At 47.2% G+C, this 16878-nt stretch overlaps 1 protein-coding gene across 1 annotated transcript; it reads left to right on the top strand.

The window, feature by feature from the left end:
- Nucleotides 1–4364: 4364 nt before the first annotated feature.
- Nucleotides 4365–5882, top strand: LOC124708443 (bifunctional epoxide hydrolase 2-like). Its single transcript, XM_047240123.1, has 4 exons — nt 4365–4441; nt 4578–4795; nt 4922–5319; nt 5426–5882. Exons 1-4 carry the CDS (start codon nt 4369–4371, stop codon nt 5670–5672), a joined length of 936 nt encoding a protein of 311 aa, XP_047096079.1. The 5' UTR covers nt 4365–4368; the 3' UTR covers nt 5673–5882.
- Nucleotides 5883–16878: the final 10996 nt, after the last annotated feature.

Consider the following 16878-nt stretch of genomic DNA (forward strand, 5'->3'; position numbering starts at 1 on the left):
ATACAGTGCTCAAGGACGCTCCCGTCTTCGTTCCAACGGAGGTGCGGAATTGAAGTAGATCTTCTAGATCCTGATCCTGGCAGCGCTCCCGCGTACTAGGTGGAGTACTCCCTCCGTGCGCATCTCTTCGAGCAACCACGTATGCGAGAGAGAGAGGAGGCGTCCAAAGGGGCTCTCCTCTTCCCAAGAGAGGGAATTGTGTGCCCTCCTTATATATGGGGAGTGGCCGGCTGGGCCACCAAGGGCCCATGTGCCCCACCTACCCTCAAAACCCTAGAGGCTCCCACCACAAAGCTCATGTGGGGGGTCGGCCGGCCCCTTAATGGGCTCCCCTCTGGGAGGGCCCCATTTAATTAAGGTGGGCTGCACATTTTTAATTATATATATTTATTTAATATTAATTCACTTAATCAATTCATAATACATATTATTTAATTCTCGATGATCCGAGACACCTCTCGAACCACTCTTAACATCCTTCAAATTCTCCCAGAACTCTTTCCGGTTCTCACTTCTATATTCTCCGGTGTTTCCAATGAATCCAAAAAAAAAATTAAGTTTCGTTGAACCCTTAAGTGTGCTTCCCTACGGTTCGAGAATGACACAAACATGATCGAGACAATCTCCGATCAATGATCACCAGGGTGTTCTGGAGAACAATAATGACCACTATGTATTCTACGAAGATGTGATCGTCGTTTGAACAATTACGTAAAATCTTATTCCCTTTGTTACTTCGATACTAGCACTCTTCCGAGACTTGATCATCGGTATCATTATACCTAGTTCGATCTCATTGCCGACAAGGCTATTTAACTCGTTTTGTTCAATTCTATCCTTATGACGTAGTCATGTGTTGCAATTTGGATGTAATCTCACTGACTGGGACCTTAGTATCTTCTATCACGCGGATGAACAAATCCTGCTACTGACACATACACCTCAACCTATGCCATTGGAATACCTGAGCAACACATTGACGATTGATGATGTCTAAGCAACCGCCGGTGATAGTGATTAGATATGGTCTCACGGTCTAAGGAGTAGGTTAATACACTTTCATAAATATCGCAACATAAACTTCATGACTTGATCGTGTTACAATACTTATAATTGGGAATGTTCATCATATCATTTACTCAATGACATGACTCCATTGTCAATGACGTGTGTGTCCATGATCGGCAAACCTCGATCATCGATTGACCTCAATAAACTAGTTTGCGAATACTCACTAGGAACCCGTGGTTTGTTTACAATATCATGCGTGTATCAATGTTTCTGATTAATACAATTATAGTATTTTACGAAACTATTATAAACTATTGATATATAATAATAAATACTCTTTATTATTTGCCTCTAGAGCACCATATCTAACACATCTCCAAGTCCTAATTTGTGGTGTTGGGTTCATCGTCGACGATCATCTCTTCATCGGAGTAAAACCAAGATTTTAGCGGCTCAATTGCAAAGAACGAGTTGCCCCGAATTTCGTGCTCAGTTTTGAAGAGCTTCCACGACTCTGGAGACCTCACATCATAGCGTGGGTACGCGCGCTCCAGCGGCAGAAAAGGCCACCGGCGGTAGATCTTGCGAAGATGGTTAGCAGAGGCGGCGCTGAAACCCTATCAGGGTTCAAGTGTCAACCATGAATGCGTCGAAGTAATGCCAATTTTTTGGGCATTCACTGCCTAGGCAGTGATCCAATCCAACTCGGAGATGATGGCGAATACATATGGGACTGGTCTTATACTCCCTTCTGCCCAAAATATGTTGCATATAATCTTTGATTAAAGTCAAACTTCGTAAAGTTTAATCATCTATATTGATAAAAATATAAACATATACAATAAAATAATAATATTTTTAGAATTGTTATGCAATATATTTTCATATTATATGCATTTGACATGGTAGATGTTTGTATTATTATCTATATTCTTGATCAAAGTTTGCACAGTTTAACTTGCACGAAAATTATGCACAACATAAAATGGGCAGGAGGAAGTATTGTTTTGCTTGGCTTACAACTCTTCCTTCAAGACTGTCCATGCCGTTCAGGAACAGTGTCGTGGAAGACATGATGCTATAAAGAAAAGGAGTACCGAGTACGCCGGCAGAGTAGTACCAATAACAAGATTACAAAATCCATGTCATATTGTTCAAAATGGTCTTTTAAGACACTGCTGCTGTGATGCCGATCCAGGGATTTCAGGGTATCTGTGTGATATGCTAGTCCTTGGATTCCAAGGATTGCTGTGTTTGTCTTGACTACAGGAAGACAAAGAGTTACATGAAGCCAAAACGGCAGGGTCAACAACAGGGGCGGACCTACAAATATGGCATGGTGCGGCATCGGCCATAGCTTATTCTGGCCGGCCGATAACCACTTCTTCCCCACTCATATCGTGTTAGTATACACAAGCTTGAAGATGTCAATTACATCTCTATCTAGCATCAATGCATTATGCGTGGGGCGGCAAGAAAGACTAGAGGTTGTGCATGGTCGTTAAATATAAGGCACAAAGTGCCCAGCTTTAAATTAATAAAGCCACACGGTCAGGGTACAAAGATGCTGAAGAACAGCTTACAACTCACACACACCAGCAAACATAAGGTAAACAAGAAACTAGCTGGAGCCCGAGGAGCCCTTCCAACGCGATCGACACCAGGGAGCGGGAAAGGGGAATCTTGGGGTGGGATCATTAGCTTTGCTTGGGAGAACTCGCGGCTGGACCAAGAGGGCGAGTCGTCGCCTGTCCATTCTCTTCCATGGCCGGAGAGGGACCCCTGCCCCCTCGCCCTGGCTCGAAGAGCGCCGTACCGCCGCCCATGGAGACACGCTCACCCAGAGTAGAGAAGGGACGAGAACCAGACTAACAAACTGAGCCAACACCAGAGCCCACCCGAACGCGGCGTCGAGCAAACCACGAGAAGCCTTGCCGCCGACCGCGGCACCAGACACGAAGAGACGAAGCTGCAGGGCGAGGACGCTGAAGAGAAGGAGCTATGAAGGAAACGAGAGGTGACAGAGCCGAGCCCTGGGCCATCGCCTGCGAGGGAGAAGAACCGTGCTCCCGTCGTCCCGCGATTTCGCACCCGAGCGAGTGCAGGGCACGAACCAACGAGCAGCCAAAGGGATTGCAGGAGCCGTCCCACGAGCTCAAAATCATCACCACCGCCCAGACCACGGCCACTGCTCTGACCCCCAAACACAGCGCCACCCACAACCCCAACCGACCCAAGGCGACACCTTCAGGAAGGTGACGGCGCACGGGGCGTCGCTGCCGCCCAATCCAAAGGATTTGGGATTTCTCCCGGATATCAGGAAGGGGAAGGGAGGGGGCAAGATACCGCGACGACGCTCCAGGAAGAATGCGGCACCCACAGGCGTCGCCACCGTCGCGGCTGACCCAGCTAGCCAGGGATTTCTCCTGGAATCTGCACCACCTCCAACCCCTAGCCCGGCATCAGATCCGCCAGCCAAAAAACTGCCGGAGCTCGACGCCGGGGGGGGGGTTAGCCGCGCCAAACGAAGGGGGGAGTTGCCATCCTTCCGATCTGGTCGGGGCACCGACGTCGCGGCCCCCGAACCACGTCCAGCACCCTCTGCGTCCCCACCGTCCACACAGCCGAGGAGGAGGACCTGCATCGTGTGCGCCGCTCGCCGCAGAGCCCGCGCCGCCGCACCACCAGAGGCCGCCGCCTCGGATCCCGAGCCCCCATTGGGGAAGCCGTCGGACAAGCCCACCCGCGAAGGGGAAGCTCGTCGCGCCGCCGCCTCGGTCATGGCACACCCCACGTGGAGATCCTCCATCTAGCAACCGTGGGGGGGGGGGGGAGCCAAGAGCTTAGATCCCCGCCGTCCCCCTTCACCGGCGTCGCGAGCAGAGCCCAGCGGCATTGTGCATGGTCGTTTGTGCTGAATGCATGCATCCTTTTAAATTTGAAGCGTCTCGTACCGCAAATTCACATGCTACTTGATGGATCGATTTTGGTCATCATGGAATTGAGTAACCTACAATATATAAGTGGTGTGAGATTTTTTTCGAGAATTTCCATGTGGCCACTTGATTTCATATGTGATGACCATAAAGTTTACACTAGTTTCGGATAACACTCGTTGGCTTGTGACACCGAGTCGACTCCTCCGCACCTAAACTTTGGTATTTTTTTTGTTTCTCTTGACATGTATTCTAGTGCCACCGTACCTTATGGTGCTAGAGACCGGGCAACCACCCGAGTTGCAGTCCATAACAATTCTTCTTCCATGTTTCCCTTTCAAGCTTTCACTTTCGGAATTAATCAGTCCCTGCTCCTATATAAAGTGAACCATCACAACCTCAGTGCTCAGGGACCAAGACAATGGCGCAAGAGATAGAGCACACCCACCTCCCCATCCGTGGGCTCAACCTCCACGTTGCTCAAGTAGGCAAAGGTGACCACTTTCTTCTTCGTTCCTAATGTTTGGCCATTGCCGTGTGGCGAGTGGAGCTCGAATGGGGCAAGTAGACCCAGTAGCTCTTTGTCATGTGTTTGATCTGTTGTTTCTCATGTCTCCGTGTTGTTCGCAGATGAGCTTGGGACGGTGGTGTTCTTGCACGGCTTCCCGGAGATATGGTACACGTGGCGCCACCAGATGCTGGCCGTCGCCGCCGCCGGGTACCGCGCCATCGCGCCGGACAGCCGCGGCTACGGCCTTTCGGACCAGCCGCCGGAGGACGAGGTGGCCACCTGGGAGAACCTCGTCGCCGACGTGCTCGGCATCCTCGACGCCCTTTCCATCCCAAAGGTAACAACACAACACAACACAGCATCCGGCCGGTTCAGTGAGGGACAGACGAGAATCCAATCTGAATGCATGCATTCATCGTTCCATGACATGACCACATCTTGTCACCTCCGTACGTACGTGCAGGCCTTCATGGTGGGCAAGGACTTCGGCGCCATGCCGGCGTACGATTTCGCGCTGCGCCACCCGGACCGCACCCGCGGCGTGATGTGTCTGGGCATCCCCTTCAGCCCCGTGCCCATCACAATCGACACCATGCCGGAGGGCTTCTACATCCTGCGGTGGCGCGAGCCTGGGAGGGCGGAGGCCGACTTCGGCCGGCACGACGTCCGCCGCGTGGTGCGCACCATCTACATCCTCTTCTCCCGCAGTGAGGTCCCCGTGGCGGACGAAGGGCAGGAGATCATGGACCTCGCCGACCTCTCCACGCCGCTGCCGCCGTGGTTCACCGAGGAGGACCTGGACGCCTACGCCGCGCTCTACGAGAAGTCCGGCTTCCGCTACCCTCTCCAGATACCATACAGGTAACAAGATGAAGTTTCTTCGTGCATTGTTCATGCCCCCGGCCATTTCACAACGAACAAGATGAAAAAAGATGGGCCTGAACTGCTTCCATATGTAATCTCGCAGGGGTCTGCACCGGATGACGAAGCACGGGGACGCCAAGTTCCAGGTGCCGGTGTTCATGGTAATGGGGGAGAAGGACTACTGCTTCAAGTTCCCCGGGTTCGAGGACGCCATGAGGAGCGGCATCATGAACACCTTCGCTCCTGACCTCAAGATCACCTACATCCCGGAAGGGAGCCACTTCGTGCAGGAGCAGTTCCCGGAGCAGGTCAACGACCTGCTCCTCGGCTTCCTCAAGGACCATCCCTGATCCATTTGGTCGACCCATGATAATGAGATCGGATGTATCCATGAATAATAGCACCATTGCACTCTGCTTCAACCCCCATATGTTTCTGAAGTATTCTCGGTGGTTAAAGTTATTATTATGTGATGTAATCATGTCATTCTGGATGTTGAATCCGGTTAGTCTATCGATTCAAGAATATATATATAAAAAATTCCTTTTCCTGTGAACGTATGACAGATATATTTAGCTCGGGACCTAACATGGCCAGATATCAACCTAAGTTTGATGTGGCGGATGAAATATCTTGGAACCTCACCGACAACGGATAATACTCGGCCAAATCAGCTTAGAAGGTTCGATTCTTGGGTGCGACATCCTCTCCTATTAGCTCTTCGGTGTGGAATATTTGAGCCCCTCCAAAAATAATATTCTTTGCATGGCTTGCCATCCAAAATACTAGATTGTAGACGTCTCACCGTCTTCAAAGAAGAGGACGACCAAATTGTGGACTGTGCTCCTTTTGCAACCAAGCTCTGGAGTCAGTGGAACATCTTTTTATCCATATATTGCAGATTCACCATAAGGCTTTGGGAACAAATTCGGGATTGTCCTAGCCTTCCCTCCATCAACACCGGTAGTTGAGACGCACAATCAATAAGATTTTAGTGGATCTCTATTACAAAGTGAGGATTTGGCCACCGTCACTCTTACATCTTGTGGAATATGAAATGAGTGTAATCCAAGAATTTTCAACAACAAGCATGCCCCATCGGCGGTTATTCTTCAAAAGATCCAAATAGAGGCAAAGCTTTGCGTGCTTGCGGGTGCCAAACACATGAGAAATTTCATTCGAGGAGTGTTACTTCATGTTCAAACGCCTAACTGAATTAACCAAATGGGGTATGGCTTTTGCCCCCCTTTAAAAACACTAAGTAAAAAAACACCTCTAACCAAGGCTAGAATTTCTAAAATTTGTCGAAGAGGAACGTAGACGTCATTAATGCATGTATCTGTCTGGGTATCTTCCCCCTCATAAAATATCCTGATATGTAAGTTGGAGTCAGAAATGATATCGAATACGCAAAAGAAGATCGAGCTATGTCAGGAATTGATTCTGTAGGCTGGTATATTCGACCAAATTGAACAAATTATAGCTCTTCTGAACTACTACAGTAAACCTGTAAATAATTTGATAGGTATCGCCACTAACCTGTCAGTTTCTCCTCGTGTAGCGATTAGAATATTTCACGTGGAAGAGATGGTCAGTTGGTCCTGACAGTCCAACCTGGTAACGTGATAAGGTTGATAGTAGTACTACTAAGAGCATCCCCACTCGTCTCCCCGAGAAGTCTCCCATGGCCACTTTTTTTCATCCGGACGGTGAAAAATGGCCAAGTCAGGCCCCCGGTTCCTCGTTTTGGTCTGGATTTGAGCTTATTCGTCCGGACTCCTCATGCCAACCCCGGTTCCCCGGGGTCTTCCCGGGGGCTCCGGATGGAGCGAATCACGCACGCTGGGCCACTGTCAGTGAATCACTTCCCATCCTTTCTCTCTCCCCGACGCCACCTGCCACGCCGACCACGCCCTGGCTCTCCCGCCCCGCCAGCCACCGGCCAAGCCGACCCACCGCCCCACCCTCCCGACCCTCTGGCCACGCCGCCACTCCGCCTTCGTCCACGCCATCGGCGGCGGGCGCCCGGTCCCCGCTGGTCTCTTCCCGCTGCCAGGCGTCGAGGCCGGGTCGCTTCCATCCGCGCCGCCGGCCACGCCCGCACGCCGCCGCGCCCTGAGCGAGGCCGTCCCAGCTCGCCGCCGCACCACCAGCGGCCGCTCGCTCTCCTCACTTGGTCGGCGCCGTTCTTCTCACTCGGTTGGCCCGCTAAAAGTGCATGGAGCCCCCATGTGTGGTTTTGGTAATTAATGACAATCCCTATGGACTAATGTTTGCATTGAGTTATATTTGTAGGAGTTGTCCATAGGCAATGCTTGAACCATATGTTGGCTTCAAGGTTGCAATAAGAAGAAATTGATGAAGGATATCAAGTGTCAAGTATGTCTTGAAGATGAAGATGAAGTGAGCCCTCAAGTTATCTCAAGACATCAACATGATGAAGAATGAAGAAATGATGTGCAAGTTCAAGATGAGCCAACTCGAAGAGATCATATGCTTGAAGCTTGCCATCCATATGGTGTTCATGGATTTGAGAAGATGCACCGAAGAAGAAGCTCTCCCATGGTGGATTATGGGGGAGCAATCTACAAGACTTCGTCAAGCAAGCACAATCAAGAAAGGCGTTCCATCTTGTTGCGGTCAAGACCATCATCATCAAGCTCAAGTGGAATGCGCAAGGTTAAGGTTTGCTCTTGATAGGGTTTCTTTCTCACCGGTCTCATGGTGTAGTTGGAGACCGGTTCATAGTTTAGTTGCCGTACTATCAAGAGGGCTCTCGAGTGAGTAACTCGATCGTATCGTTCGGAGAGAGCTCAAACCTTTGCATCCTTGCATCATATTTCTTGGTTGTTATTTGGATCTTATCCATGTGATGTTTTAGAGCTTGTGCTTATTCTCATGACAAGCTCTAGTTCTTCGAAAACGGATTTCGCATAAATCACTTGTTGCGTTTTCGAGTTTGGTGATTTTCTCGGTTTCTCATGTTGAGGTGTTGCACCTCTAAAAATAATAGAACACCCCCAACTAGTTTCCATATTTTCACTTTTTGTTGGGTAGCTCTTGTTGTCCTCTTTCCAACAAAATTGGTTTCGTCTTGATCGGAGTTTCCAAACTCTAGATATTATCTTTTGAAGTTTGTCTTCTATTTGGGTTTAAAAGAAAGAAAAGTAAAAAGAAAGGAAAAAGGGGAGGAGGGGCAGCCGCCGGAGGCACGGGCGGTACCACCGGCCTCACCATGGCCGGAGCCTCCGGGCTAGGTACCGCCCGTGGTACCTGGGAGCCATTTGTGGCTCAGTACATGTGCCAGGGAGGTTGGAGCCCCGGCGGTACCTTGGCCGGTACCCCGGCCGGAGGCTCCGGCCTCCCCTCCCGGCCCGCGCGCCCCAGGCCTCTCCTGGCCAGCGCTGCTCGACCATGGCCGGTAGTACCGGCCCTACCTGGCCGGTACCTCCGGCCTCCCCCTCCCACGCGCGCACCGGCCTCCAACGGGCAGATTTTGGGGCCTCCTTTTATGCCCCCTCTCTCTCTTGTTTTTTAATCCCTTGCTTCTTCTTCTTCCTCCTCTCTTCTCAAGCTTTGCTCCACCATTGTTTGTTCATACTTGAGCTTGAGATCTTTCTCCCCAACCAATGATTCTTGCATCTATTTGAGAGAAAGATTGAGGGGATCTAGATCCACACTTTGACCAAAACAAATCATCTCTTTGTGAGTGAATCTTTGGGATCTAGATCTTGGGGAACTTTGTGTTCTTCTTTTGTTCTTCCTCTCTTATTCCCCCAATAGCTTTTGTAGCTTTGTTGGAATTTGAGAGAGAATGACTTGAGCATCTTTGTGGTGTTCTTGCCATTTCATTTGGTGCATAGGTTTGAGTTCTCCACGGTGATTCGTGGTGGTGAAAGCAAGAAGGTTGTTACTCTTGGGTTCTTGGAACCCTAGACGGATTCTAGACCTTTGTGGTGATTTGTTGGGAGCCTCCAATTAAGTTGTGGATGTGTGCCCCAACCTTTGTGTATGGCCCGGTTTCCGCCTCGAAGGAATTCCCTTAGTGGAACCGTGACCTAGGCCTTTGTGGCGAGGGTCACCGGAGATTTAGGTGAGGCGCCTTCGTGGCGTTCGGTGTGTGGTGTGAGTACCGCATCTTGGGGTGAGGCCTTTGTGGCGTTGGTGTGCATCGAGCAACCACACCTCAAGGTGAGCCTCTTGTGGCGTTCGGGAGCACTAAGCAACCGCACCTCTCCACCGGAGATTAGCACTCGCAAGAGTGTGAACTCCGGGATAAATCATCGTTTCCCGCGTGCCTCGGTTATCTCTATACCCGAGCTCTTTACTTATGCACTTTACCTTGTGATAGCCATCGTGCTTGAAGTTATATATATCTTGCTATCACATACTTGCTTGTATTGCTTAGCATAAGTTGTTGGTGCACATAGGTGAACAATAGTATATAGGCTTTGGGCTTGACAAAGTAAACGCTAGTTTTATTCCGCATTTGTTAAGCCCATCTCGTAAAAGTTTTGAATCGCCTATTCACCCCCCCTCTAGGCGACATCCGTGTCCTTTCACCCGCACACCCACCTGCTCACATCCTGAGCGAGGCGAGGCCGTGGCGCCCTCGAGCCCGCGGAGGCGCAGTAGGTCGAGGCCAAGCGGGGCCAGCGCGGGCGAAGTCGTGGCCGGGCTGGTCGTGGCTGGCCGGCGGAGGCGAGGTGCAGGATGTCGAAGCCAGCGAGACCGGCGTGGGCGAGGTCGTAGCCGGCATGGTCCATGGTCGAACACCTCATGAGCAGCTCGGCGTGGGGTGCACATGGCTGGAAGTTTGTTGCCCCCCATACCAAAAATTGATCCAATCCGGAGCTAATTTTGTCCGAAATTCAACCCGGGGCCTCCAACGACTGGAGATGCTCTAAGCCCTCATGATCGTGGACGCGGCTTTGCCTGCGGGACCTTGGACGCCGTCATAGACGCCAATGGTTCGGACCAGGTCCCCCGGCCTGCATATATAGAGGCCATGGCCCATATTCTCTCGGACCGAGGCTAATGCGTAGGTTATATTTGGTCATCAAAACAGCCCAAATCCGCATATCGCTTATCTATGCCGAATTGGTTTTAATTGACACCGACACCAGTCAGGCTTGACACTAGCTACCATACATGCATACACATGCCACTCGGCGCGTCAATTAAAAGCGATAGGAGGTAGTATCTGCTAAATATGAGTACGTTGGACATGATGTTTAACACCTCAACTCACCTTGCCGAGCTTAAATTATAGATTCGCTGGTGCTTAAAAAGTCCCTACTAATTACTCATGACAATAGCAGGTTTTTTTATCTTAAACTCTCCACCCAAAGTAACTACCAGTGTAGTCATGTGTCCGAGGGTGTCCAACTTGTTTCGATCCTGCTTATTCTTGAGGGTCTAATATCCACAAGTATTGCCTTCCGTCCTCAATGTGCCAGTCCGTCCTCAATGTGCCAGTCCGTCCTCACTAGCATTGCCATCTACTACATTACCGTTCTCAATGTGCCGGTTGAGGTGCTCATGAAAATTGATAGCATTCAAAGAGTCTTTCTTTCGGCGGCAAGTGATAAAGTCACCGGAGGAAAATGTAAAGTTAGTTTGGATATGGTGTGTAAGCCCAAGGAATATGGAGGTCTTGGGATTCTAAACCTTGCTAAATTCGCTTCGGCTCTTCGCATGAGATGGCTTTGGCATGAATGGAGTGATGAGGCAAGACCGTGGGTTGGCCTTGGAAACCCATGCAACAACCAAGATAAAGAGCTATTCGCTGCGGCGACAAAGATCTCCATTGGAAATGGAAAGAAGGCAATTTTTTGGGAGGACCCTTGGCTTGATGGGAAAAGACCGAAAGACATCGCACCCCTCGTCTACAAAATATCACAACGAAAAAGGTGTTCGGTTAGCAAGGCTTTGGATGCCAATTTTTGGATATCTAATATCAACACCAATGATGGTCTAACACTTGAGCACATCACGCAATTTGCAACCCTTTGGGAAATGATTCAACCGGTGCAATTGAACTCCAACACCTCGGATTCCATCTCTTGGAAGCTCACCAATAGTGGATGCTACTCCTCCAAATAGGCATACAATATGCAATTCTTGGGTCACATAAAATCATCTTTTCCTTCCCTTGTTTGGAAACCTTGGGCTCCACCTAAATGCAAAACACGCGTGGTTGATTATCCAAAATAGAGTTTGGACGGCGGATTAACTCCAAAGGAGGGGATGAACAAATTGTGGAAGGTGCAAGCTTTGCAACCAAGTTCATGAATCCGCCTCCCACTTGCTCTTCAAGTATCATTTCACCATTAGAGTTTGGTCAAGTGTGAGAAGTTGGCTAGGGCTACATGATGTTGACCCAAGTGCTTGGCATTCTAGAGGAAATGTCAAAGAATGGTGGACGGAGGAGATCCATAAGCAAAGGCAAGGTAGAAAGGTCATGGCTTCTCTTGCTATGTTGATTTCATGGGAAATATGGAAGGAGCGAAATGCACGTGTTTTCCGAAACAAAGCTTCCACCACGGACATGGTAATAACAAAGATCAAAGATGAGGTTGCTACATGAAGTATGGCGGGAGCGAAAGCATTGAGTAATGTAATACCGTGAGAGTAGGTGTTAGGTTTTTTGGCTTGGCCTTTTGGCCAAGTATGGGATTGTAAAACTCTAAAACTTCTTCTTTATCAATGTAAATGGCAAGTCTTTTGCCTTGTTTTTAAAAAAATATCCACAAGTACGCACGAAGGAGTGTATCGTCGATTCGTTGCTGGCGAGTTTACAACTCAGACCAACAGGCGAGGTACCACCAAGTTGACTCTCTTTGTCACGAATGCAACACATGTCCACGCGGCTACTCTTGACCTCAATTGAATATAGCAAGTAATTATCATGTCGCTCACATTCTGAATAGACATGGCGATATGATAGTTCTCCAACCAAGTCGTTGAGTTCTCCTTGCCATCGTACTTCTCGAATTCCCGAGAGGATGCTTGAATTTCTCCGGGACCCTCTCTTCCAGGACCAAGGTACCGAAGCACTTTGGTCCTAGGTGGCTAGGTGTCCTACTGCATGTTCACTATTTATGGTATCTCACAATTCGCGGTTGGATGTCGAACTGCGCATTGCGCGGTAAGCATCGAGAGTCTCCCGGGTTAGTCGCGTCCCTCAAAAAACGTCCGGCACGATGATTTAGGGTATATTTGGAGATAGCGTTGGATAAAAAGAGACTACAAAAAAATGCCCTTTCCAGTCGTGTCCCTAACAGCGTCCGGATGCATGTATTTTAATACAGGGGACCATCCCATATGAAAAAAGTAGGTGAGAGAAAGTGTGAAAAAAGAGAATGGCATGTGGGAACTAGGGGCTGCATGCATGCGTCCGGACGCTGTTTTTGTGTCCGCGTCCCTGGTAGAGACTCTATGTAAAGAGTCTCTACCGGGGACGCCGAACACAAAATGAGGCGATATTTAGCTTTGGGGACGGGACTGAAAAGCGTTTTTTTCTCTATTTCTTCTCCGGCCGATGTTTGGGGGACGCGACTGAAGATGCTCTTATAATGCTCTATGGTATGAGACGACCATTCTTGCTCCCTAGGATGATTGCGCTCTGCATGACTTGATATTGTTGGTATGTTGCGGTCATCATGTTGCCCTCTGCGACCCGCATTGTTCCACGCGTCACATGAAGGCGGAGCGTGTGGCTCAGCCCGGTCATGACGTGGCTCGTCTCTTCCTCGTCACCGGCATAGGCTATGGCCGCTGGCGTAGGCTGCGCAAACAGCCGCCGTCGGCACTACAAGGTCTCGATAGTTGTCAGCATAGTCCCGTCGGCATAGGTTAATGATCGTTTGTGAGCTTTCGAAAAAACTACTATGTTTTTATATTTTTAATTGTTTGACAATTTAATCTCTGAGCATGCTTAATATCAAGTTGAATTACTTATTATTAAACTTCTCACTTTGTCATCCATCCTCAAACTAATCCCATCTCAACACGTTTAACTTCTTGTTCCTTCCTCATGAAACAATAAAATAAGTAATAATAATAATCTTCAATTCAAATAACGATAAACTAAATTTGTTTTTTTTTAATCACCGAAGTCTAAAACCTAAAAGAACTTCAATTTACTTTTTTTTTTATTTTGAGGAATGTGAAAATTTGGTAAATGGTTGTAGGAGGTTGAAATCAGATGTAAATTTTTCCTTAGATACATTCTCATATAATTTTTTTTTCATCGGATGTCGTATGCAACTAGAAAAGCTGTTCTACCGAAACATGACATCATTGTTCCACGTGTACCATATATCGAAATTGATGTTTGTTCATCTATTATATACTAAAAGTAAAATAAGGATGTTTTTCGAGACAGCAGGTTAATCCACATATGCTAAATAAATATAAACCAATGATCTAAATCTATTATATACTAAAAGCAAAATAAGGATGTTTTTCGAGACAGCAAAAATTCCTTTATGACACGTAATAGAAAAAAGAAAGCTAGAAAACAGACCTAGGGCTATACGCACGATCGAGAATCAATTGTGCACTAACCGGATTAGAATTCCGGATGCTTCACGTGCGTGGCCAGCTCTACTTTTTTTTTACAATACGTAGTTATAAAACTGAATATATTTAAATGGTTCTAATCAAGATCTCTATCTCACAAGCCTAGGTGGCTAGCTATTACGTACAATAAATTATTTAAAAAAATTCTGATCCTTGCAGCCCGGTAAAACATATTCTGTCGTGTAAAGAATAGTTGCGTCCGCTAGACGAAAGATGTGGTGGCCACCAATGTTATTTTATAAATTTGTGCGTGCATCTCAATGAATATTCTCTACCATATTCGGAAGAAAATCTTATACGAATCGGATCGTATAGCCTAGTCGGTGGACCAACTCAAGTGCATGACACGTCGCATCCAAAGCTCAAAGCAAATGCCACAGACTGACCCCCTAATTCTTTCTTAGTAAATCCTATCGATTTGGCGCCTGAATCAATGGCAACTTTTCAGAAGCATCTCCTCCCAGATCCGGTGCAGCGGCGGTGGGCCCGGTGGTCACCCGCATTGACATGAATCACACCCTCCTGAAGGGAAGTAGGACACGCTCCTGGCTGTCTTCTCCCTCCTTGCCTGCCTCATGTTCATGGACCTCAAGTCCTCAAGACACACATACACCTCCTCTGTGGCCTTTCCGCACCATTCCGTATACGGTTGGCGGCTTGGGGACTTACGGTACCTCGACCTGTACTTCAATGCCTTCTCCGACGAGCTACCGACTTGACCAAGAACCTACACACACTCTTCCTCAACAACAACCAGATTCAAGGCTACATCCCGTAGACGTCGTGGTCGTCACCGGCAACACTTATCACCATGGCAAACAACCGTGTGAATGGATCCGTCGCCATGGCTTACGGCTCCTGGAGATGTTGTTCCTTGACAGGCTACATGCGGGAAGGAATCGCACGAAGAAGAATATTTAGGAAATCAGTTTGGGGAGGGTTGCCTTGAGATTCGAACATCGGACTTCGTCCACCGACCTGGTCTATATGACCCAGTCGTATAAGATTTTCTCCGCCATGTCCGTCTCCAATTGCCGCACGCATGTTGGATCGTCTTCTAGCTCATCTCCTGTGAAATCGACACTGGTTTTGTGCTTGCATCAGCGACGAGATTTCTCCACCAAAGTCGTCGGCAAGTTCGGCTTTGAGCTCACTACATGACTACATCCTCGCAACTTCGCGCTTGCATCCACGGCATGATCTCCACCACGAAATTATGGGCAAACAAATATGGAAAATATCATGGCATCGAGATAGCAAGATCAGTTTTTGCTAAGGCGATCAATCAACTCATGCATCAAGATCGTGGAGGTTGACAACAATTATCTTGGATGAGACACGTCGTGCAGTTACTCGCGTGTGTTACTATGTAACTCAGTCGCTGAGGCGCCAACATATGTAGGACCATGACACTGTGGATGAAGGGTAGTGGTTCTTGGTTTAACATGCATGGCCAGGGGTGCCGGTTCTTGGTTTAACATGCATGGCCAGATCGCAGAAAGAGGGTAAGAGCCTAAGAGGGGAGAGTAGGTGCACGAGTCAGCAGTCCAACGCCGACGGCCTAGCTAGGTATTTCCAGATAAGAGAGGGTCATATATGTCTATCTGGAGATGAAACTGAACGTGACAAAAGTCATTGTTCGCCTTTGGTGAGGTTGGAGCACGTAGTTGTTTGACCGCTACTGTTCCATCTTAGAGTATCACGATGTCCATTGTATTTATATACACTGAGGAAAAATCCACTCCCAACAAATATATGTTGATATATGTTTTATGATTAGAAATATGTTGAACCAAAATTTCAAAGAAAACATATCTTTTTGGTTCCACCTTTGTTCTGTTGCATCATAAAATGCTAAGTTGTTCTCCGGGTCATATCTTTTGCTTACAGTCTGATCAATTTCTTTACTCAGATGCATGTCCATTTTTAACACGTACAATTTTTTCTTCTAAACAATTTCTTCATACTGCAAACATTTAATTAGTATAGAGATATATGTTTTACGATTAGAGTTAGCAGAAACAAAATAGGATGTATATTCACATCAACATGTGTTATTTTCTGTGATGCTACAGAATAATACACCTGTTCTGACTGCAAGAATATTCTTGGTGAAAGATGGAATACATGAAGTCCTAAAAAACAAACATTTGAAGTAAATTTATTTAGGACATGGATGACCATCTTTGCAAAGATGATTGGAAAGGCCTGAACAGACTGATCTCTACGGCCATAGTGGTTAAAATAATATTTTGAAGACCTGGAAATGTCCAAAGACGACATATTTTGTAAACTAGAGCTAGCAAACTGTCCCAAACGTACATAAATCATCTTCCTGTAAGTAATATTTTATTCTAACAAATTTTTAATAGAGAAACTCAGCCGACAAAGAGGATCGTTTTAGAAGAAGTGAGCTAACATAGTTTTATGTTTGGTATCAAGAGCCTAGAACTGATGCATTTTAATTCAAGCAAAAAGGTTTTTTTCTGTGGAATTCAAGTCTTCAATATATTTTTCTGTAGATATTTTATGATTTAGAATTGTAAATCTAGAAAACTTTTCCATAGATCACTGCACTAGGTTCAAAAGGACAAGTTTCTAATTTCCAGATAAGGAAGAAATCATTATGGTTCTAACTTTTTGTAAAATAATTTATGGATTGTTAGTTCAAAATGAAATATGTAGTGGTACGGAAAAATATCTAAGAACTTTGGCTGCCATCGTCGATACCTCTGACAGTTTCACTTTTTGGTCGTTCGTATCTACAAAAATTACAGCAGAAAATGAATTAGAATTATTAAATATATGTTAAATAATGTTTCTCTTTATTTAAAATTTTCTAGCAACATACTCATATCCATGAAAATATTACACCTTGCAGAATGTACCCACATCTAAATACATTTTGTATTCGGTTTATAACGTAGTAAACACGATGATTGATGAAAATAAATACTTTAACGTTCAATT

The sequence above is a fragment of the Lolium rigidum genome, chromosome 4 (assembly GCF_022539505.1).
Source record: "Lolium rigidum isolate FL_2022 chromosome 4, APGP_CSIRO_Lrig_0.1, whole genome shotgun sequence".
Lineage (NCBI taxonomy): Eukaryota > Viridiplantae > Streptophyta > Magnoliopsida > Poales > Poaceae > Lolium > Lolium rigidum.